The sequence below is a fragment of the Fragaria vesca genome, linkage group LG7, assembly GCF_000184155.1.
Source record: "Fragaria vesca subsp. vesca linkage group LG7, FraVesHawaii_1.0, whole genome shotgun sequence".
Lineage (NCBI taxonomy): Eukaryota > Viridiplantae > Streptophyta > Magnoliopsida > Rosales > Rosaceae > Fragaria > Fragaria vesca.
In genome coordinates, this window is record NC_020497.1 from 23,205,874 (window position 1) to 23,228,831 (window position 22,958).

The 22,958-nt window shown below is 39.5% G+C and overlaps 5 protein-coding genes and 1 pseudogene across 5 annotated transcripts in view; all 6 read right to left on the reverse strand.

Moving 5' to 3' along the window:
- Positions 1-1,883, reverse strand: part of LOC101308627 (putative disease resistance RPP13-like protein 1-like) — a 7,246-nt gene extending 5,363 nt beyond the window's left edge. The window contains exons 1-2 of the mRNA XM_004309212.1: positions 1,761-1,883; positions 189-1,619 (exon numbers count right to left, since the gene is read on the reverse strand). Coding sequence (XP_004309260.1) covers positions 189-1,585 — 1,397 coding nt within the window. The 5' untranslated portion in view covers positions 1,586-1,619; positions 1,761-1,883. The remainder of the gene's footprint in view (positions 1-188; positions 1,620-1,760) is intronic.
- A 957-nt stretch (positions 1,884-2,840) lies between these two features.
- Positions 2,841-7,061, reverse strand: LOC101308920 (annotated as a pseudogene).
- Positions 7,062-9,038: 1,977 nt separating this feature from the next.
- Positions 9,039-11,072, reverse strand: LOC101312777 (xyloglucan galactosyltransferase KATAMARI1 homolog). Its single transcript, XM_004308102.1, has one exon. It carries the CDS (start codon positions 10,997-10,999, stop codon positions 9,539-9,541), a length of 1,461 nt encoding a protein of 486 aa, XP_004308150.1. The 5' UTR covers positions 11,000-11,072; the 3' UTR covers positions 9,039-9,538.
- A 2,464-nt stretch (positions 11,073-13,536) lies between these two features.
- On the reverse strand, positions 13,537-15,521 carry LOC101309206 (cytochrome P450 704C1-like). Its single transcript, XM_004309213.1, has 6 exons — positions 15,234-15,521; positions 14,934-15,149; positions 14,526-14,822; positions 14,098-14,418; positions 13,797-14,000; positions 13,537-13,719 (listed from the first exon to the last, which is right to left on the reverse strand). The coding sequence occupies exons 1-6, from the start codon at positions 15,519-15,521 to the stop codon at positions 13,537-13,539; spliced, it is 1,509 nt and encodes a 502-aa protein (XP_004309261.1).
- A 1,588-nt stretch (positions 15,522-17,109) lies between these two features.
- On the reverse strand, positions 17,110-19,501 carry LOC101309498 (cytochrome P450 704C1-like). Its single transcript, XM_004309214.1, has 6 exons — positions 18,866-19,501; positions 18,526-18,741; positions 18,103-18,399; positions 17,686-18,006; positions 17,376-17,579; positions 17,110-17,292 (listed from the first exon to the last, which is right to left on the reverse strand). Exons 1-6 carry the CDS (start codon positions 19,151-19,153, stop codon positions 17,110-17,112), a joined length of 1,509 nt encoding a protein of 502 aa, XP_004309262.1. The 5' UTR covers positions 19,154-19,501.
- Positions 19,502-19,649: 148 nt separating this feature from the next.
- Positions 19,650-21,816, reverse strand: LOC101313361 (cytochrome P450 704C1-like). The gene is made up of 6 exons (XM_004308104.1): positions 21,544-21,816; positions 21,227-21,442; positions 20,808-21,104; positions 20,397-20,717; positions 20,053-20,256; positions 19,650-19,968 (listed from the first exon to the last, which is right to left on the reverse strand). The coding sequence occupies exons 1-6, from the start codon at positions 21,775-21,777 to the stop codon at positions 19,789-19,791; spliced, it is 1,452 nt and encodes a 483-aa protein (XP_004308152.1). The 5' UTR covers positions 21,778-21,816; the 3' UTR covers positions 19,650-19,788.
- Positions 21,817-22,958: the final 1,142 nt, after the last annotated feature.

The following is a 22,958-nucleotide window of genomic DNA, read 5'->3' on the forward strand; positions in this document are numbered from 1 at the left end:
CCCGTCACACCAACCAGGAATGTAAGATGAATGACGAACCTTGGGCAAACATCTATGTTGCGAGTCATAATTCTGCATATCCTCCAATCTAGAACATGAGCTTCCTGCAGCCCAACGTGCCAAATCAGTAACCAGGTCATGCATTATGTATTTCGACTCTGTTTTGCTTGTATTTTTGAAATAATGACCTGGACACCAATTCTTGAAAATTGTCACGGCCCAAATCTTCCATTTGTTTGTTTTCTTCTGGTTGCTGCTGAATCAAGCCCTCAGCCATCCAATAAAAGACCAATTGCATCTCCTCAAATTCATAATCATTCGGAAGTATTGCACAGTAGGAGAAACACCGTTTCAAAGTCGAAGGGAGATAATGATAGCTCAGTTTTAATGCTGGAAGGATATCCTTCTTGTTCTGATCTGATAGTGTCCACATCTTGTGGTCTAATATGTCTTCCCATTGGTCTACTTCTTTACAACGCAAAAGCCCACCAAGAGTCCTTGCAGCTAACGGTAACCCATCACATTTTTCTACAATTTTCTCCTTAAGCAACTCAACATCTTCGGGTCTGTTATTTAAGAGTGCATGGTACTGAAAGAGTCTCCAGCAATCATCTTCTGACATCGGCTTCAGGTTATAAGGGCCGCTATCTCCCATCATCTTTGCGACATTGGCGTCACGTGTTGTCACGATGATCTTACTTCCAGCTGCTCCAACATGAAAGGAGGCCTGCAGTGTATTCCATTGACCATCGCTACAAGTGTCCCAGACATCATCAAGAACAATTAAAAACTTCTTGCCAGCCAATTCCTTACTTAACTTCTCTACAATTGAGTTAAGCTCCTTGAATTCCTGAACTGGAGCTGACGTGACTGATTCCAAAACGGCTGCTGTCACCCTTACAATGTCAAAGTCGTCTGACACAGATACCCATCCTTTTGGGGAAAACTGGCCAGTTGCAGCATCGTTGAATACATCTTTAGCAAGTGTTGTCTTTCCTAGTCCTCCAGTACCGACAATACCAACCACATGATACTTCTCTTGTTTTGAAAGCAAATCAGAGAGGATCTTATTCTTTGCTTCACCCCTTCCGATCACAGGTCCATCAGGTTGAGAAGTAGTGGGTGGCATTTTCCATGGCTTTTTAGACACTCCAAGTTGGTCCTTCAAACCCAACTGCATCTTTTGAGTAGTTATCTCCACAAGTCGATCACTTATTTTCTTAATTGCCGAGTTTAGAGTGAAATTAGACTTGGCTTTAAAAGGTGAGCTCCATAACTTGCTTTTGCTTCCTTGTTGTCTTTCTATCCTCCGCTTCAGCATTTTAGTATCAAATATGTCCAATACATCTTGAACATCGTAAGCCAAATCTCTGAGATCATCCAGCCACACTTTTACTGCACTTTCTGTTTGTTGCTTCTCCTCAGCATCAATCAGCACCGCTTTAATGGCCGTCAACGTTCTAGTCCATTTCTCCAGCACCTTTTTGTCGACCCCCTTAAGGCGTCCGAAGTACTCAGTGATCTCTTGATCCGCCAACTTCTCAAGCAGCACTGGGAGGAATGCACCAAGAACAGCCTCCCCCATCGTTTCTTTTTTGTACAATCGATGGTATTGAAAACTGCAGAAAGTGAAGCTAGTAGTTAATTAAGGTACAATTCTAGTTGATGCATGCGTGCTAGAAAATAATTTAAACAATGAAATGGGTGCTTAAATTTGATTTGTTTCCCTTAATTTGCAAGATCGGAAAACATGCACTTACATGAAAAGTTGATTATTTCTTCTGCGAGATCACAACTAAAACACTTGCAACGTTAATTCTTCCACAAGGTGAGCGAAGTCTCTTAGATCATGATCATGACAGACTTTCTTGTTGCAGATCGATCTGATTCCAGCTATACTGCACAAATAAGTAAGTGGATCCAGTTCATAATGATAATCCAACATGAATAAAACTGATTAACAGAATGAAATTAGTAACTGATTCAAGAAGAGCTTACATGGATCAAAGGATATCTGAATCCAAAATCAAGAAGCCCTTTCTTCTTTAGATGAATAATGGATTTGCTCCTCTGGCAAAAAGTCAAGATATGAAAGCCACTTGCACTTTCCTAAAAGTCGATGAAACAAAGGTTTCACCCTGCCGACACCGAAATTACCATTGTAACTGTTGACACTTACTGTATGTGCATCTAATGTTTTCATCTGTTAAACTGGGGACGGCTATGTTTAGTGAGACTAATATTGCTTATGGTGCCAAATGTTCAGTAAATGATTTTTGGAAGATGCATTTTTGGCAATAAAACGTATTTGGACCACCCTTTTTTTGTGAATTTGAATAGTTATTGGATAGTCTTCAGAGAGATGGGCTCATGGGCAATATCATTCAAATTCGACAATTATTCAAAAATTTGGCTTACAAATTCGACGCTCTACAATATATGCAGGTTGAGCAGAGGGCTCAAAACATGCACAATATTGGAATGCCACCACCATGGAACTACTCAAGAGTCGAGAGAGTTTTACATATACATTTGTACCTAAATGAGAGTTGGGAGATTGGTTGCATAACCAACTAGCACATGTAGTAGACAAACAAGAAGTTTATCATACATACGTTGAAGATAGATAAGCCTTCACAAGAAAGGATCATTCACCACGGTAAAGTATAACATCTGAACCAAAAGAGAAAAGTTCGACAAATCAGAACAATTTATACTTGATATGATAGCAAAGAAGCAACTTGTGTTCAACGCAAAGCTACAATTGAAATGAGCATGGAAACATGGAAAGAAAACAGTAGAAAGGGCCATTTAGTAAAGGGATTAGAGTTGTACCATCATCACTTGTTTTGTTTAGCAACGGTCCTTTGAACAGTTGAAACTCCATCCACAAACTTTGTCCGGAAAAGGACATTAGCATTATTGAACATGCCTTCTTTCAGTGAAACCACAATGAACTGAAAAAAATGTGATAAACAAGAAAAATCGGTAAGTAGACGTCGCATATTATCTTTATAAGTTATGCTGCAATCTGCTCTTTTGTAGAATGAGGTTTGAATTACAAACTCCAGAATACCAGAATCTACAAACAGCCAAGGGACGATGATCAGTCAAAGAGCAGTGTGAGCTTGAATTTTGTAGGATGAGATCCAAAATCTGATAGGTGGTTTCAGTAGGCCAGCCCAATGATTCACAAGAACCACTATCTAACAACAAACATCATCAAACAAGTTGTTTCAAATAAAGTAAGCTCAATCAGACCAAAAAAAAAGAAGCTCAATTAGATGCCACGGACGATAGTTCAATTAAACCTCAGCAATAATAAAATAATAAAACTTACCTTGAGATCCTTTGAAGCTGACTGGAGTAGAGCTTTGTCACTTTGATCTTCTTTTCCAAATCTTTCAGCCAGCTCTTTGATTGATTTCTCAAGAAATGACACTTTATTCACACAATCTTCATGCAAAAGTTTCTTTTCTTTGGCTGCAGTATGAGCTTCTTGTAGCTCTAGCTCAATCCTCTTTACTAATTCACCAAGCTAGATAGCAGAAAAAAAAAATTAGGATTCATGTCATAAATGAACCAGTAAACACAAGTATGCTAAAAGAGAAAAGAAACGTGACAAAACCTTATGATGCTCATTTTGTTCAGCCCTGCCCTGAAATAATTTAAGGTCATATGATTTGAGTTCTAAGTTCTAACTGTTGTTTAAGCTCCATGAACTTCTTGTGAAGAGGCTGAACCTCTCTTATCTGCAAATAGTAATACATTGCTGAAATTACTATGGAAATGAAGGTCCCAATGACATGTAAAACAGCCACAATATGAATTGTCAATTGCATAGTGTAATATGGAATTTCAGTATCTTATTGAGAGAAAATAAGATTTCATAGGCAACCTTAGCTTCAATCTCAGTCAACTTTTACTGATGCTCAGAGAGTTTTAGCTCAGCTTCAGCCAGCTCATGAAGCTGCCTTAACAGATCACCCCCACCCCTGTCACAGGAAATGATTGCTTAAGAAGGAAAACTAGCTAGAAGTATATGTACTTTGAATTGATAAATGATAAGGACAACACAAGCACATGAAATCTGAACTGGAGGAAAAAGAATAGTGGCTTACTTGCGGCTTCCACCAGTCAAAAGACCACTGGGCTGAAAGATATCACCTTCAAGAGTGACACTAGGGGTACGAACTTCCGTGTTGAAAGCAACCTAGGAAACATTCATAGAGAACCAGATTGGGTCATGCCACTTTCCAGTTTAGATTACAAGTGTTTAAAAGGACAACACTACACAATCAGCCTACAGCACAATCAAATCAACCTCTCACCTCCTTTGCAGCATCAGTAGTCTTGCACACAAAGGTTGAACCGAAGACATATTCCATAGCACTCTGCAGTGAACATTAAATAGTAGGTAAAGTGAGCAATTATCATATTCCGATTGTCTGTAATTTGTTTATGATCGAAAGATACCCTCAGTTGCTCATCATAGCCAACCAAAGAAAGGGCAAGTTCAGCGTTTTCCTTTGCCAACCTGATCATAGAATCAAGGTTTTTAGTATACAAACCACCCCATTGAGAGGAAAGAAAAGCCTAAAACGAGGTTGGGGCAGGACGAACTATTGGCAAAGGAAACTAACCAATTTAGCAGCAGCATTTTAAACCCTAGGAGGAACTGTGTGAGCTTGAATTTTGTTCAAGGGTATGATTGTTTCTCTTCTTCGAAGATTGGTATGATTGTTACTCTTCTTCGAAGATTGCCATTCTGAAGAAGTTGTTTTCCAGTACTTTCCGTGTCTACAACAACATTAAATAACTTTCCACCGGCAGTGACCTAGAAATCAAAGATATGCTAGTTAATACACATTCTATAAGTCATGAGATGAAATCATCTGTAATAAATGCATTTTCACCTCTAAGGCAGTCATTGTGGAGCTATCCTTCACTTTGATAAGTTTTGCAACAACACCCTTGACCTTAGACCTATCAAAATTGTTCACAGGATCTCTATAAGAAAAGTCAACGTTTCCCAAGTGTCCTGAAAGATTACGCATTTCATCCTTCAACTTCTGCACACACTCCAACTCAGATGATCGGTCCTGAATAAAATATTCATTTAGAGAAGGATCCAAATTAAGAGTTATAAACTGTCTAGATGTAAAAAGAATGATCAAACAGACAGCATGTTAACCTTTTGCAAAGCTTCCATCTGGCCCTCCTTATATGGAAGAGACTCCAGTGCCAATTTAACATTTTCAACATCTGTTTTCCTAACCTTCAGCTCACTCTCTACAGCAACAGCTTCTTCACGCTTTGACATTAGTTGAGAACTTTTCTCTTTCAACTCCTTTTCACAGTGACGAATTTTTGTTTTCAACTGTTCCAGTTCTGTTTCAGCACTCCCTACAGCTCTTTTGGCATCACCCAATTGATATTCGAGGCATTTATCCTCATTTCCACTACTCTTGCCAGAGATTACACCCTGGAAACATTAATGAATCAAAAATCATAGTCATTCCAAGAGTAACTCACGCACCAAGCCTAACATGTGACTTAGATGAACAAGGTATAGGCAACACATAGATACACCATTTACCTGGAACTGAGTCTCATACTCATTCAGACTATGAGAAAGTTCCTCCGCTCTCTTTTTCAAATCAGCAGCTCCTTCTTTGGCATTTCTTATAGCTCAGTCCCTATCTTTTAGAGATTGTTTCATGTCTTCAATGTTGCTAGCGATCTGACAACAGAGAGAGGCAAATTCTATGTTACCATAACCATTTCAGACAAAGCATGTAGCAAATGATTACATAACAGACTTGAAAGAGTTTGGTGTCATACAAAAGAAAGCAGTAAGTAATAGGATATATCAACTACCTTTCTAGCATTTTCATTTTCAGTATCAAGATTGTCCTTCATATTATCCAGTATAGACACTTCCCTCACTACATCTTGAGAAAGCGCGTCTACTTGGTTGGACAGAGTTTTCACTTCTCCACCCATACTAGCCTCCTTTTCAGCAGTCAACTTGGACACTTGTGTCTCCATTTCCTTTATTGTTGCCTGCATCTTTCTGGTATCATCGTCAACCTCAGAAATTTTGGCCTTCACTTGTTCCACCTCACAAACTGCACTGTCCCTAATCCTCTCCGCTTGAACATATTCATAAGCAATGCAAAACCTCTTGAGCCGATCCAAGTCAGCATTGCCATTAGCCCACTGCATATACTGTGTCCTTTCTCTCCTCAACTTGTCCAACGCAGGCAGTACCTCATGGTCAAGAAGCTTATTAATCTCATCAACTTTACTCTGCTTCATCTCAAGTGTTTTAAGAACCGCTTCCTTTTTGGTCTCATACATTCTCATCCCAGCAGCCTCTTCAAGCAAATACAAAATCTCGGGGGGTTTAATATTCAAAACCTTGGTAATCTGGCCTTGCATAATCAGAAAATGCGGATTATTCACATTGAGCTGCACCGAATGAAAAAGATTCTGCACCTGACTCGGCTGCGCAAGTTTCCCATTGATCAAGTACTTGTTCCTCCCACCAACCACAATCTGATATAGCAACAAACCCTAAATCTCAACTACTTATCGGCTTAACTAAACTCCGTTTGCGATTAATCTAACTTCTCGTAACATTACTACAAACTTAATTACTTAAATTCAACTTAAAAACAGTAAGGAAACAAAGCAATTAAGCCACAAACCCCCAAAATTCAACATCAAAATTCCACAAACGACATACCTGCCGTGTGACGGTGAGCTCCGAATGGGCCTCATACCCTGCGCGCCCGGTCCGAATTGTCGAAGACTATTGACACGGTGGCCTTAGTAATTCCTGCCTGGCCTTGCTTATACACCAGCTCCTGCAGATTGGCGACCCTCACTTGCTGTAAATTAGTGATGCCCAGAACGAAGCAAATCGAATCGAGAATGTTGGACTTACCCGACCCGTTTAGCCCGGTTATGGCGTTGAAAAACGGGTCGAATCCCGGCACCACCGTCCGCGTCGCGTAGGACTTGAATCCTTCCAAGGTCGCCTCCTTGATGTACATAGCTACCCTCGCCGGAGAGGTGCGGACGCTAAGCGGTAGCCGATTTGGAGAGATTTAGGGTCGGTGATAGATCGGAACCCTAGAAATTTGAGCTTCTGGTTTTTGCTTTCGGAAGTTGAAAGTCTGAAATGAAATGGTTCGAATTTCTTTTTGTTGTTTTCCGTTTTTTTGGTGGGTTCGAATTTTTAGACAAAGGCGGGAGATATTTGGGCCAGTGATTTATATCTTGGGCTCACTCTGGGACTCATGTCTTTGGGCCTTGTCGACCTCGAGGTGCTCATGAAGTCCAGCCGTCCTCAGGGCCGGAAACACCGCGGTACTATTCTGCTACTGTGTCATCGCTTTAGAATTTCATTAATTGGCTTTGCGAGCTATAAATAATTGTGATTTGGTTTGAATTTAGGTAAGTTTTAGTATTAGTATTTATCAGCGGGAATTGCGGAGATGAGAAAAGTTGAGGTTGATTTGGGGGAGTGTGGTGTTGTTAGTTAGTTGAATTATTAGAAACGAAAAAATAACAGAAGAATATCAATGTGGATGGATTATTGGATTAAGATTTGATTCAATGGAAGAAGGAGGCGTGGTGTGTGTTTTGATAGTCTAATTTGAACTGTTTTGCTTCTGACAGCTAAAATCTATCCGGTGGTGAAAAATCAGCATCGGCTACTATGTACACTTTTAATCGGCAACGCGTTAGCGATGGAGGTGACTTGTCTAATTTAGTAAGTTTATTTAGGTTGTTACTGGTACATTTTATGTGTTTACTGCCGCGGATGTAGTTTGTATGGGCCAGTTGACCAGCAGTTTCAAATGGCAGGCCAATAGGGCCAACCTAGATTGTAGTTGAATTTTGGGAAGGAAAAAAAAAAGCAAACCAAAAGACATCACCACGAGCCACTTTGGCCTATCTATATATATTACTTCCATACTTAATGTGTTGCTCAATTGCTAAACAATATCATCAATGTCTAAAATAACGCGCCTCAAGGCTAAGGCAAGGGAAGGCGTCACCTTAGGACGACCTCTGAAAGACATTTGATATCAAAGGTGTGATTGAGGCGCGCGATCAAGACGACGAGGTCAAGGTGCCTAATACAACATCAGGTTATAGGTTTGAATCTCACTTTGAGAAATGTGATGGTTTGAACGGTTAAATCTATTGTCTTTTTATATTGTATGGGCGGTAAAATTAAATGTTAAACTTCAATAAATTGTCAAATGTTTAATAGTATAAGAATCTACATATAGTAGGTGTAAAATAGATACCGAAATGATAATATATTGTGAATAACGTACGTCATATGATTTAATATTAAGACTTTGTGCGATTTAACGTTACACATTAAAATTGTAGATAAAAAGTTTATATCATCATCAACATCGATGTTCGAATAAATTTTATAACGTTAAATGCGGTACAAATCTCCCAATGACTATAATCGAGTACAACGTCCATATCGGACACATGATATAGGCTATCAAATTATCAAAGCCCTTTGGTCCGATTCTGTTGCTTTGACGACTATAAGCTTAGTTACGTTAGTAGGACTCACCGCAATTTCGCACTAGTAGGACAAAAAGATGGTAAGATTCCTTTCATTTTTCTTCTTTACTATCCTTCTTTCCCTCCTTATTTTTTCCCTAGAATCCTACAACAAGAAAGGACTTTGGCCCCTTGTGCTCCTTTATCATCTTAAAAGCACCACCACATCCACTATTTAGATGCATATTCACTATCAAGCTACCCAAGTATGCAAATTTATTAGCAACACATTATATTGTTTCCTCTAGCTCTTCTATCATAGCAATAGCAAATCAATCACATTTTGAATGCATATCAACCAACTGACCCACTCCTCCTGTGATTGCTGGCAGATAGTAATACCAAACACTAGGCATAATCTTCTCCAGAATCTTCACACCAGAACTTGAAATTACACGACCACAATACTCCAAATAGTACAAAACAACCCAGATGATCAAAACACATAACATTCTTTATTTCATCTTATTGGGAAAATCTCTATATCTATTATCTTCATTATTCAATTTTTCTACACTGCATGCTATACATGTTACAAAAGAGAAAGAAAAGACACTAGTCCATATCACATAGGCCATGTCCTTCCCAATTCTAACCCAACAATTCAAGGACCACACCCATGAGTAGTGGCACTGAATCACTGAATCGTCGCCTTCACAACTACACTACCTATCCAACCCAGACTCAACACAGATGAAAATTCACAGCAGCTAAGAATATAGTACTAGTTTTGCTCTATCTTTTTTCTTTACCAAAACAAAAAAAACCCTGTAGTAACCAATATAACCGCTAACAGCTTTTCCCATCCTGCCCATAACAGCTTTTCCCCTGCAGTATGGGAAACCCTTATCTAAAACCCCCCGATTTATAGTAACAAAAAAATAAATAAAATAATTTACTTTCCTCATTTACCATTTTACCCTCATCTTCTCCTTCATTGCCACTTGAACCCCCACTCTCCATGCTCCTCGAACCTTCTCAAGACTCTTTCTAGGGCAATGTCAAAAGCGTCTTTTACCGTCTCCAACCCCTCCTGCGGTTTCGCGTACAGAAAATTCGGTATGTAATCGATAACTTTCTCCCGCATTTTCCTCACCTCTTCCCTACTGTAACCGGCGAGCACGTTTTTTATCGAGGCCGTCCCGTTTTTAACCGAGTTCCGGTCTATAAAAACCGAGTAACTCTCCGGCTCGCCCGGTAAAAACCACTCGTACTGGAAATAAGCCGTCCTTTTCCAGAAAAAAACCGGGATCGAACCGGCCACCATGCAGTCGAAAATCGACCGCCGCGTGAAGCTGTCCCCTCTCGGCTGGAGACAGAAGTCCGAGTCGAGAAACGTCTCGAGAATCAACGACGTGCCGTTCGAGCATCTCGACCCGCCGCAGTCCACGACCCGGCACGACTCCGGCTCGCTCTGACACTGACTCAGCAACACACCTCGGAAATCGTTCCTGATAAGGCTGCGCTTCGCCCCAGCGAAACAGAACAGCTTGCTACGGTTACGGCTCCTGACGAAGGATTGCCAGTCGGTGACGTCAGCGTCGGTTCTGGGGTGGAATCCCGTGGGGTAAGGGACACCGACGTCGAAGTAGTCCCAGGGGTTGCGTTCGATGAGGAGGCGCGTGATGTTACGCATCCCGGGCTTGTAGATGCAGCTGGAGCCCCAGTCCGGGTCACGTGAGCGGCGGAAGTCCCAGGAGATCCGGCCCATGGTGAGGAAGTGATCCCAGCCGTCGGATCTCCTGTAGTAAGGCTGTGTTTGGAGCCAGCTCAGCATCGTCTCGCAGTGAAAATCGCGGTCCTGGGCGGTGGAGGAGTTGGACCAGAGGTACTTCCCGACGGCGAGTCCGACGTAGAAGGGGATGTAAAACGCGGTGGCGTTTTCCGGGTCGTGGACCCGGCACTTGTGGTGCATGATCCGGTTGTGGAAGATCACCTCCGTTACGAACTGGTCCGTCCAGTACCACGCCGGCGCAAGACTCTCCGGCACGACTCCGGCGATCCCGGTCGCCGGCTGGCCGAACCCGTCGTTCGCCAAAGCGTCACAGCGGGAGCTCCAGGGGTTGAGGTTGTCGCAGTTTTGGAGGATTTCAAGGTTGAGGGACTTAGGGAGGTCGTAGACGAAGACCCGACCCGAGGAGCATTCGGGTTCGGGTTGTGGTGTTGTTGACCCGGAAAGGGGGGTGTACGGCGGAGAGAGGTCTTGGCGGGAGGAGAAGGAGCGGGTGGTGAGAGTGAAGAGGAGGATGACTTGGAGGGAGAGAATGGCCATGAGGAGCCATGTTCTTGGGTGGTGGATGAGCTGCTTTAGTGAGGTGAGTAAGTTGAGCGGGTCTGGGCTTTTGGGCCGCTTTTGCTGGAGCTCCGGGGACGGCTGTGCCGGAATGGATAGCATTCCGGCGAGATGATTGACCGGAGAAATGGTGGGAGAGAAAAAGAGAGAGGGATGTGGGGAAGTGGTGGTGGTTGTTTTTATCGGGGTGGGCGGAGAGCAAAGGTGGGGTTTTGGTTTTTGAGGACTGAAACTCCGAAAGGGGAGCTGAGGACACGCCACGTGGGCGGTGGGATTATGGAAGAACCGACAGAGCGGTTGCTTGTAGAGAAGTGGCACGTGGCTGTTAGTGTCGTTGAACTAGCTTTGTTACTGTTGGTAAAAGATTAGTCCAAGTCTGTTTAACCTTGCTAGATATTCTCCCCTAATTCCCATTTTTCTTGCTCAAAGAATCTGTCACCATTGTAGACTGATCATCACAAACACTTATTTCGTCCAAAAGAAAAAAAAAACTCTTGTTTGACGCTACGTATCGTTAACGTGACGATTGGGTAAGACATTCAGCACCGGTGTGGTTCGATGGGGTTCGAAATGTGGCTGGTTGTGAGTTAATGGGAGGGGAGGGTTCGAGCCGGTGAAGGGCACATGCGAAGGCGTGAGAGGTGCGGTGATTACGGGAGGGGGAACACCTGGAAGGGAACGCCGTCGTTTTTGAATTCATACCATGAATTGAATTACGCACAGCTAATTTGGCGCGTAGATAGATGACGATGGGGATTTGGCTATATATGGGGAAGCTGGATCGATGGAGAGTTTTGGGCCCTTTTGGTCTCTGGTTGGTGATGGGTAACTGTAGCTGCCGACAAAATGTAGTTATCTATGGGGTTTGATCTACAAAATTGTTTTGATTTTACATGTATATGCATGAGCAATGTTCTAAAAATCTCTGGCCTATAGTTGATTAATCTCTGTTAGGCGTTAGACGGTGCTTTATCGTTTTTGTCTACCTGATTAATTTTTTGATTAACCCGTCTAGGCGTTAGTCACCGGTTGTCCGTCCAACTAACGTCTAACGTTTTTTAATTAGAATATTGTGCATGAGTGTTTTTTTTTTTTTCCATCATATTTAGAAAGCTATAATATGCATGAGTTTAAGGCAGAAGAATCATAGAACCTTATTAGAATTAAATGTTATGGGTAGATATGATGACTACAATACGAATTAAGTTGTACACAAAATAATTTGGCATAGTTAAAGTATGTCATGGAAATTACCAAACTTGCATAATTTAGGATTTTTGTATTGAATGCATGTCGATCATTCTTACATAAATTTGTATTAGGAACTAATTAAGGTTTCCCCCTAAACTAAAATTTACCTGAAAATTTACATTTTTAATTGCTCGAATAGTGTGTCATTCTTGCATCATAATCAACCAGTCCAAATATTTTTAATCAAATATTATTTATGGAAATTCGTTAAGAAACATATATATCGTAATCCATCAAATGGCATCTCATCAAACACATGATGAACCAGCACAATTTCTGGTTGACTCAAAATGTGGCAATGTGCATCTTCCAAGTCCCAACCATGTTTCCTATTCGTGGTTCCAATCTGAAATTTAGCCTATAAACAAACCCAGATGGGACTGTTTTCAAAGGTTTTGTCAACTCCTAAATTGAATGCTAACCATTTTCTACTAAAGATCCTAAACACGGAGGCATCTTAGTCATTTTAGAATAATCAGAATGCATGAGATCTAACAACTAATACAAGGTTTGGAAAGATGACGAGTGTTAACTCGAATAATATTAGTTTAGATCTCAGTCATCATACGTATTTAGAAATGGATTGATGTGATTAAAGGTCACACGACTAACTATCTCAATCATCATACGTACAGGGATTTTCTTTTCCTCAAGTCATTTTACATCGAGAAATTATATAGGTTTTTCAGTGAAATTTCACTGTATTATTAACATACAAATAAATTAAGATTTTGTCTAACCACATGATATTGTAAAGTTGGTCGAACTGCTTAGTATGAACCCCCATGTTAAGAGTACGAGTCACAACTCCTACTAGCTAGTTTGTGGCCAACATATTTGAGAGGCCTCTGAGTTATTGCGTATATGACAGGAGATTAAACTGGTTTTATTGAGTTACTTTAACTTACCTTAATTTTCTTAGTATAAGTCTCTGATCATTAGCTTTAATTCAACGTGAACTCTGGTGTAATTTGCTTGCCTTACACGGCTTGATTGGACCATTTTCTAAGCAAAATATGGATCGTGGAAAAATTCCAAGTTCTGTTTAATGGTTTTAGAATCTGGGACAAACAGGTATGAAAGCAAAATTTAAGTATGGGGGGTTTATTATACTGGTGATCAATGACATTATCTATTACTATACTTTGCTGGTGCATGCTTTTGAATGATTATGCATTATGCATACCTAGTATCCTTTTTGCTTGTTTAATTAACACAGTGCTTAGCTTTAATCATTCTTTCTTAATCATTAGTGGTAGAAAAGGATGCATGCTTAAAGTTCATTACTACTCTATTAACCACTTTCATCACAACTGCTTGGTGGTGTAACACAGTGATAGATGTTTAAAACAAAACCTGTAATAGTCTAATACAACTTTCTTGCACGCTTACACTCTTGGAGAGGCAAGAACATGAAGACCATTACTGATATAGAGCGTGATCATTGTCTTGTATTTCAGAACATCGTTCTTGTCATCGAGAGTGAATATGTAGCTGCTTAGAAGTATGGCAGCAAATATTTTCATCTGGATATAACCGTAATCTTTTCCGAGACAAATCCTTGGTCCAGCCTGCATGATATCAAATGTCATTAGTACGTAATTCCCAAAATTAAGCAACCTTGTCAAGTAAACACTAGCTTAGTTACATTGAAGGCCAAGAATTTGAAAGGATTCTCTTCTCGGAAAATGCCATTTTCGTCGAGCCATCTCTCTGGCCGGAACTCTTTTGCATCATCTCCCCATATAAACGCCATCCGGCCCATTGCATAAGGTAGAAACATTACCCCTTGCCCTTTGTTGACACTAGTTCCATCTGGCCAGGTATCATCAGAGAAACAAACCTTCGAATTCTATGAACGAATGCAAAAACCAAAACTGATTATGTAACATAAACTGCGAAAATTCTTAACATTCGAGGTGTGACATTTATCTGATTTGTTAGATTACCATTGGAACTGCAGGATAGAGTCTGAGTGTCTCGGTCAAGGCTGCATGGAGGTATTGCATTTTGTTAAGGGCTTCTTCAGTAAGTTTGGCTGCAACTTCATCAGCGCTTGAAGTATTATTCAGACCTGTTGCTTCTCTAACTTCCTGTGCAATTTTTTCTTGTATTTTGGGATGCTTGCACATCATATAGAAAAACCATGAAAGAGCAGAACCAGTTGTGTCTTTGCCAGCAGCAATAAAACTAAGGACCATGTCTCTCAAGTACTTTGGATCAGTCTCTCTAGTTTCAATAAGTCTAGAGATAAAGTCTCTTTTCTTTACCTGTCTCATCTTAAGCCTCAATATATCAGTAACATTAAGTGAAGCAACCAATACAATATCAACTAAAATTTGAACAGAACGGAATTAAAGGTACGTACGTAACTCACAGGTAGCTCATCATCTTCTGAATTTTGGAGTGTTTCAATCTTTCTGTTGATTAGTTTGTATATAAATTGATCCACCACTTTTATATTTTCTCTTATCATTGCTTCTGAACCAATGTTCAAGAACCGTTTGATCTTCCAGAAGATATCAAAAACACGATAAAGGGTAGCTCCATTTGAATCATCAGCAGCATTTGAAAACCGGATACTTTCATCATTGTTTGTTCCTGACAAGGTGTCTAGATCGAAACCAAGTAGAATTTTGACGATTGAATCCAAGGTTGATTTCATAAACAAATCCTTATTCCAACAAAAGTAACAACAAGTAATGAATCTATCTGCAAGGCAAACAAAATATACAATGTACACTGCAATATGTAGTATATGATCTCTGAGACATTGCAAACTTACTTGGATATCAATTGATTTGTTACAGTTTGCAGCTTGATGAATTATGCCAGCAAGTTTCAGTCCGTTTGTTTTGAAGATTTCACTGCTGAAGTCCCTAAGTACTTTGGTTGAGAACTGAGAGCTTGATGTCTTCCTCTGATGCAGCCATTTGTCCCCATCCACAGCGAAGATCCCATCGCCCAAAGAATCAGACAGAATGTCATGCAGGTACACTCCCTACAAAGAAATGGTCAACACTTAAGCCTCTTGATCAATCATTTTAGAATGGGACGTATTCCTAATTTTGTTTTGTACACATACCTTTCCATAGTTAGCAAAGTTTGTTTTGTACACATATTCCACATTTGCAGGATCTGCAGTGTAAACCACAGTTCTTAAGAAGCCAAGCATCCTGAAAGTTTTGTATTTGCATGCAAGCTCAGTCATGTAATGGTGCACCCTGTGGAAGTTGATCAGTTGGTGTAAGACAGTTCCGGCTATAGGAGTGTATCTCTTGTTCTTCTCCGGCCACAAAAACACCACTAACAGAACAAGTACCGCTAAACTTGTTGCTGCAGGAGCTATAGGCAGAGTGGTAAGAAAATCCATCACCAATATACTTATGGGATATTGAAGAAGATGATGGACTTAGAACTAGACATGCTGCATGAGAAGATCAAATTGAGAACGATGGATAACTACATTGATTTGCTACATCTCCCAGTAGATCAAATTGGCCAACTTCTCATCAGACTCTCAGTTTTATAGTTTCAACTTTCAAGTTCATTGATATCAGGTAAGGTTCGTGTCGTAGTGAACCTTCGCAAGGGAATTTGCAGTAGTCACCTTTGTGCTACCTTTATTTTGATCAGTACAATACGTTTTGTGTGATATGTAACAAGGTAACTGATTTTGACACGATAACCTTGTGAGTATTTGAAATTGATATCTTTACAACAAATTGTCATCATTCGATTTTACATATTTCTTTTCTTTTGTACCACATTGTTCCACAATGATACTTCAAGGCTTGGCCATGCCTAAATGCAGACGCCAAGCAAAATGATTCTGATATCTGAGAAGTGGAGTACTATGTCGAAATTACGATAGGGAAGAAGCCCTGACCTTATTTCTTTTTTCGATGAATACATGAATAATCCCATTTTCTCAAGAAACAAACAGAGGATTTCAGTGGTTCTTAGACAAGAGTACGTATACACTTATACACCAACTGAATGAGCTCATCAGACCCATCTCAGAAACAATAAAATCAATGCAGATCAAGCTAAATCCAGAAAGAAAATGAACAGAGTATATATACAACTTTGATTCCTGAAAACATCTTTACTAATGAGTAATGACTACCTCCTAAGCTCGATCATCCAGTCACACTAACCACCTACACTCACACCACACCAAATCTCAGAACGATCAACTGAAAAGCGTTTGCTTTCTCCTGCTGAATCCATCTTTACCAAACCAAAAAACTCAATCTTCTGTTATCTGTACGTAAAACTTAGTAAAACATGATCTATTGATCACTACAAAATTTTACATTCCCAGTAAAACCCTTCTCCTTAACCTTTACCAGCAACAAACCATGATTCCATGAGAGAATCACAGCCATATCAATCTCCCTATCACCACCATGAGTCTAATATCCATACGAGAATATGGCCGGAAACTGCTGGAGACGGCCGGAAACGTGAAAAAACGTATCCGTAAATAAATCAGATATGTGGGGGTCATTATGACTTTTCGTCCCTAGTGTCGAGCACTCCGCAGAAATAAAGCGCGTAACGAGCTGAGTTCTCTCACAAATTGGGAAGCCGCCGTGGCAGCAGAAAAGGCGGAAACGCGGCGATTCCGGCGGCAGCTCCGCGTGGCCGTTATATCACCAAAAAGGGCTCCGTCGCCGTCACCTTCAACGTGAAAGGTCTCAGGTACTACCACGTACCTTCAAACTACGCCCTGCAATTTGCTTGCTTTGTGATTTTGGTGAATTGGGTTTTCAATTGGGTTTTAAAGATCGGTGCTTTGATGAACTTTGTTGATTCTATTAGAATGAAAAATTTGCTTATCTAGCTAGGTCTCTGTTGGTTGAAGAGGCTAGCAGCCTCTACTCCAGAGATTAACATTGATTGGCAAGTGAATGATATAAAAACAGAACTTCTGATAAATATTAATTCTTGCATGCTCAAACTCTTGGAAAGGCATGAACATGAAGACCTCCATCGATTTCGAGCGTGATCATCGTCTTGTAATTCACCACTTTTGTCTCGTGAGTGAGCTTGAATATGTATTTGCTGAAAAGCACAGCAGTGAATATCTTCATTTGGAGATAGCTATAATCCCTTCCCAGACAAATTCTTGAACCGGCCTGCATTATAACTATACCGTCAGTACTCTCATAACTAAGCAACCTTATCAAAAAAGATGAGCTTGGTTTTCTTAATTTATTACATTGAAGGCTATGAATTTGAAAGGGCTTTCTTCCTTGAAATTGCCATTTCCGTCAAGCCATCTCTCTGGCCGGAACTCTTCTGCATCATCGCCCCATATGAACTTCATCCGGCCCATTGAATAAGGTTGGATTATCACTAGTTCTCCTTTTCTCACACTATGTCCATCTGGCCAAGTATCATCAGAAAAACAACCCCTAGCTATCTATGATCAAATAAGAGGCTTAAATTATTAAATAAGAAGTAATACACCAGCTAAGAATCGTAACTTTTAATTCATGTATGATATTTATCAAAGATGTTTAAGTTACCATTGGAACTGCAGGATAGAGTCTGAGTGTCTCATTCAAAGCAGCATGGAGATATTGCATTTTGCTAAGGGCTTCTTTAGTAAGGTTGGCTGCAAGTTCATCAGGGCTTGAAGTATTATTCAGGCCTGTTGCTTCTCTAATTTCCTGTGCAATCTTATCTTGTATATCAAGATGCTTGCACATCATATAAATAAACCATGAAAGAGCAGATGTAGTTGTGTCTTTGCCGGCAGCAATAAAATTGAAGACCATGTCTCTCAAGTACTTTGGATCAGTCTCCCTAGTTTCAATGAGTCTAGAGATAAAGTCACTTTTCTTTAACTGCCATCAAACCTCAACATATCATCAATAACATTAGTTGAAGCAACCAATAGAATATCAATGAAATTTAGAACAGAAAGGAAGGTAAAAACTCACAGGTAACTCATCATCTTCTGAATTTTGAAGTGTTTCAATCTTCCTGTTGATTAGATTGTATACAAATTTATCCACCACTTTTATGTTTTCTTTTATCATTGCTTCGGATCCAATGTTCAAGAACCGTTTAATCTTCCAGAAGATATCAAAAACACGATAAAGGGTAGCTCCATTTGATTCATCAGAAGCATTTGAAAACTGGATACTTTCTTCATTGTTTGTTCCAGACAAGGTGTCTAGATCGAAACCAAGTAGAATCATGACGATTGAATCCAAGGTTGATTTCATAAACAAATCCTTCCACCAAAAGGAACATAAAGTAATTAATTTATATGCACGCTAGACAAACAGAATATACAACCTACCTAAAGTGCAATATCTGTAGTATGTGATCTCTGATACTGTGAGACATGGCAAACTTACTTGGATATCTATTGATTTGCTACAGTTTGCAGCTTGATGAATTTTGCCAGCCAGTTTCAATCCATTTGTTTTGAAGATTTCACTGCTGAAGTCCCTGAGTACTTTGGTTGAGAACTGAGAGCTTGATGCCTTCCTCTGATGCATCCATTTGTCCCCATCCACAGCAAAGATCCCATCTCCCATATAATCAGACAGAATTTCATGCAGGTACAATCCCTAAAAGGAAATGGTCGACTTAAGCTTTATGATCGATCATTTTATAATTGGGCATCTATATTCCTAATTTTCTTTCAAATAGTGATATTGCATGTCTGGCCTTTGGGGTTAATATATAACATACCTTGCTATAGTTCGCAAAGTTTGTTTTGAACACGTATTCCACATTTGCAGGATCTGCAGTGTAAACAATAATTCTGAACAAGCTAAGCATTCTGTAAGTTTTGTATTTGTAGGCAAGCTCAGTCATGTAATGGTGCACCCTGTGGAAGTTGATCAGTTGGTGTAAGACGGTTCCGGCAAGAGGAGGGTATCTCTTGTTCTTCTCCGGCCACAAAAATACTGCTAAAAGAACAAGTACCGGTAAACTTATTGCTATCTTAGCTAAAGGCAGGCTGGAAAGAAAATCCATGACCAAAATATATGCTTATGGGATATTGAAGATGATCATGAATTTAGGACAACCACATATATATGTTCTCAAATGCTAGACTCCAGAGTTTTCAAGGGGTTGTGTAAATTAATTTGAGAGCGCGACAGTCCTTTATTTGCAGCTTCCAATTCTCATCAAATTTTCAGTTTTGTAGTCTAAAAGGCATCGATATCAGGTAGCGTTCGTGTCGTGTCGAACCTTCGCAAGGGAATTTACAATTAATGGTCATGTTTATGCTAACTTGATTTTTTATCAGTAAGTTTTGTGTGATATGTAACAAGTAACTGATTTTGACACGGTAACCTTGTGAGTATTTGGAAATTGATCTCTCTAAATTGTCATCCGTTGATGCTACTTATATACACACCAACTGAATCAGCTCAAACCAGATATACACTTAAGTACTGCATATACTTATCTGCAGTGTTCATATAATCATATATAATTAAATACACTTAATGAAATCCATTATCACTTATTGATTTATTGTAATGCCAAATGATGCATATACCTTGATTTTACTTATGGAAAAGGCTCATCAACAAGAAGTTGTTGATCACAAGTTTAATGTTTCAAATATGAGACTAACATCTGATACAACTTTCTTGCAATGCTCAAACTCTTAGAAAGGCATGAACATGAAGTCTCTTGATATCGAGCGTGACCATCGTCCTGTATTCCACCACTTTTGTCTCGTCAGTGAGCTTGAATATGTACTTGGTTAAAAGCACAGCACAGAATATCTTCATTTGCAGATAACTATAATCCTTTCCTAGACAAATTCTTGGACCGGCCTGCATCATAACTATATCATCAGAACTTCTATAACTAAGCAACCGTATCAAGAAAATATTAGCTTGGTGTTCTTCATATATTACATTGAAGGCTATGAATTTGAAAGGGCTTTCTTCTTTGAAATTGCCATTTCCGTCAAGCCATCTCTCTGGCCGGAACTCTTCTGCATCATCACCCCATATATGCTTCATCCGGCCCATTGAATAAGGTTGGTATACGATCATTTCTCCTTTTCTCACACTATGTCCATCTGGCCAGGTATCATCCGAAAAACAAACCCTCGCATTCTATGAACAAATAAGAACATCAACATTATTAATTAATTAATTAGAAGTAATGTAAAGAGAGATTCAAATCAAGAAGAACAAATTAAGAAACGTAAAATTCAGTTCACGTATATGACATTTATCCTAGATGTTTAAGTTACCATTGGAACTGTAGGATAAAGTCTGAGTGTCTCATACAAAACAGCATGGAGATATTGCATTTTGCTAAGGGCTTCTTCAGTAAGGTTGGCTGCAACTTCATCAGCGCTTGAAGTAATATTCAGACCTGTTGCTTCTCTAACTTCCTGTGCAATCTTATCTTGTATATCAAGATGCTTACACATCATATAAATAAACCATGAAAGAGCAGAAGTAGTTGTGTCTTTGCCCGCAGCAATAAAACTGAAGACCATGTCTCTCAAGTATTTTGGATCAGTCTCTTTAGCTTCCAATAGTTTGGAGATAAAGTCTCTTCTCTTCAACTGTGATTTAACCTCACAATATCAGTAACATCAAATCAATTAATACTATGTTATTTCAATCTAGAGTAGAAAGGAAGGTACGTAACTCACAGGTTGCTCGTATTGTTCTTCTGACTTATGGAGTTTTTCAATCTTTATGTCGATTAAATTGTATATAAAGTCATCCAACACTTTCATATTTTTTCTTATCGCTGCTTCCGTACCAATGTTTAAGAACCGTTTGATCCTCCAAAAGACATCACCAACACGATAAATGATAGATCCGCTTGCATAAGCAAGAGCATTGGCAAACCGGATACCTTCATTGTTTGTTGCAGACATGGTATCTAGATCGATACCAAGTAGAATCTTGACGATTGAATCCAAGGTCGATTGCAAAAACAAAACCTTCCAACAGAACGAAGATCATTAATTCATAGACTGATATTCAACATTAAAAAAAAAAAAATCAAGAAATCTGAACATACAGACATACAGTGCTACATTTACTCTTGTCTATTGCAACTCACTTGCATCTCTATTGATTTGCCGCAGGTTGCAGCTTCATGAATTATGCTAGCAAGTTTGACTGCATTGGTCTTGAAGATTTCACTGCTGAAGTCTCTAAGTACTTTGGTTGAGAATTGCGAGCTTGATGCCTTCCTCTGATGCCTCCATTTGTCCCCATCCACAGAAAAGATCCCATCGCCCAACACATCATACAGAATGCTATGCAGGTAATATCCCTACAAAGAAATGGTGTACAAACTTAAGCCTCTTGATCAATTATTTTTAGCATATTCCTATGGATTTTCATATATTGAAATAAAAATGAAAGCTTTTGTACCTTGCCATAGTTAGCAACATTTGTTTTGAGCACGTATTCGACATTTACAGGATCTGCCGTGTAGACTGTGTATCTAAAAAAGCCAAGCATCCTGTAAGTTCTGTACTTGCATGCAAGCTCTGTCATATAATGGTGCAACTTGCGGCGGTATTTCAGTTGGTGGAAGAGGGTTCCGGCAACTGGAGGGTATCTCTTGTTCTTCTTTTGCATAAATATTACTCCTAAAAGGAACATGACTGCTAAACTTATTGCAATGGGAGGTAAAGGAGTGGAAAGAAGAAAATCCATGACCAAAATTCTTATGGGATATTGGAGTTGACAATGAAGTTAGAACTAGACAACCTGAGTCCCTTAAATCATTGTAACAGCTGCCTCGCAACAAAAAAGATATCAAGAGGGATCATTGGGATCAGACATATATTAGTTTCGAAGTGGTTCAATTATGACTGTACTCTACTGGTCATAATTTCTAACGGTATTGGCAAGACAGTATTAGATAAGCTTTCACGCGACTTCAATTTTGTAGTTTCCAATCGGGTAAGGTTATAGACTTATAACCTCTCACAGAGAAAGACTCCAGAACGTCTCTAACTCCTCCTCAATTAATTAACTTCTAGATACCTAACTGGCTAACTGTCTCTCGTCAATGAATACTGCTCTATTTACAGATTGGCTTCTGTATGATCTCTCACAGCTCAATTTGTGTTGCTGCTGTATCATTGAAATAAGTATTCCCACTTCAGGCGGTTTAATTTGTTTAAAGGATATGGATTATGCACAAAACAAACAAACGCTAAGCAAAATGATGCTGATATTTGTCAAAAATGCTACCCTGATTTGCTCAGCGTTTAGCAAATGAAGCCCTGTTAAAGAGTTAGGGGTCAGAAAGCTCACCTTCAAGTTGCCATTTGAAATATAAACAACTAAATCACTTAAACTAAGAACAAATGCTTAACAACATATTAATTGCACATGATGCATCGATCATAGCCATCTCATAATTTAGTAGATGAGCCTCCAAAATATACTTCAAGGCAGGTAAAGCCATTTACACATTTAAAATATAAACAATTTATAACTAGTGTATTTCAACTGTTTTTTGTGGTTAAAATCATGATGCATATTGGCCATGCCAAAATGCAAACGCTAAGCATAGTGATTCTGAATTTCTGATATCTGAAAAGTGCAGTACTATGTCGAAATTATGAGAGGAAAAAAACCCTCTATCCCTTATTTACTCCGTTAGCATATAGCAAACGGTCACAGAAGCTCATTAGGTCTCAAGTCTCAAGGATCAAGAGATTTGAGACTGTGTTCTGTTTCCCCCTTACGTACGTTTGGTATTTCTATTTTTGGTTTTGAGTCCTAGCATGTTCCTCTTTACCCTGGACATCGATCATCTTTCTCACGAAAAT

Excerpts from the sequence above, each read along its gene's own strand:
- LOC101312777 (XM_004308102.1), bottom strand. The coding sequence starts at position 10,999 with ATGCTATCCATTCCGGCACAGCCGTCCCCGGAGCTCCAGCAAAAGCGG.
- LOC101309206 (XM_004309213.1), bottom strand. The coding sequence starts at position 15,521 with ATGGATTTTCTTACCACTCTGCCTATAGCTCCTGCAGCAACAAGTTTA. Across the intron at positions 15,150-15,233 it reads ACTTTGCTAACTATGGAAAG|GGAGTGTACCTGCATGACAT; the intron begins GTATGTGTACAA and ends ATTTCTTTGTAG. Across the intron at positions 14,419-14,525 it reads CAGAAGATGATGAGCTACCT|GTAAAGAAAAGAGACTTTAT; the intron begins GTGAGTTACGTA and ends AAGATGAGACAG.
- LOC101309498 (XM_004309214.1), bottom strand. The coding sequence starts at position 19,153 with ATGGATTTTCTTTCCAGCCTGCCTTTAGCTAAGATAGCAATAAGTTTA. Across the intron at positions 18,400-18,525 it reads GCAAATCAATAGATATCCAA|GATTTGTTTATGAAATCAAC; the intron begins GTAAGTTTGCCA and ends TTTTGGTGGAAG. Across the intron at positions 17,580-17,685 it reads TCTATCCTGCAGTTCCAATG|ATAGCTAGGGGTTGTTTTTC; the intron begins GTAACTTAAACA and ends ATTTGATCATAG.
- LOC101313361 (XM_004308104.1), bottom strand. The coding sequence starts at position 21,777 with ATGTTCCTTTTAGGAGTAATATTTATGCAAAAGAAGAACAAGAGATAC. Across the intron at positions 21,105-21,226 it reads GCAAATCAATAGAGATGCAA|GTTTTGTTTTTGCAATCGAC; the intron begins GTGAGTTGCAAT and ends TTCTGTTGGAAG. Across the intron at positions 19,969-20,052 it reads TCAAATTCATAGCCTTCAAT|GCCGGTCCAAGAATTTGTCT; the intron begins GTAATATATGAA and ends GTTATGATGCAG.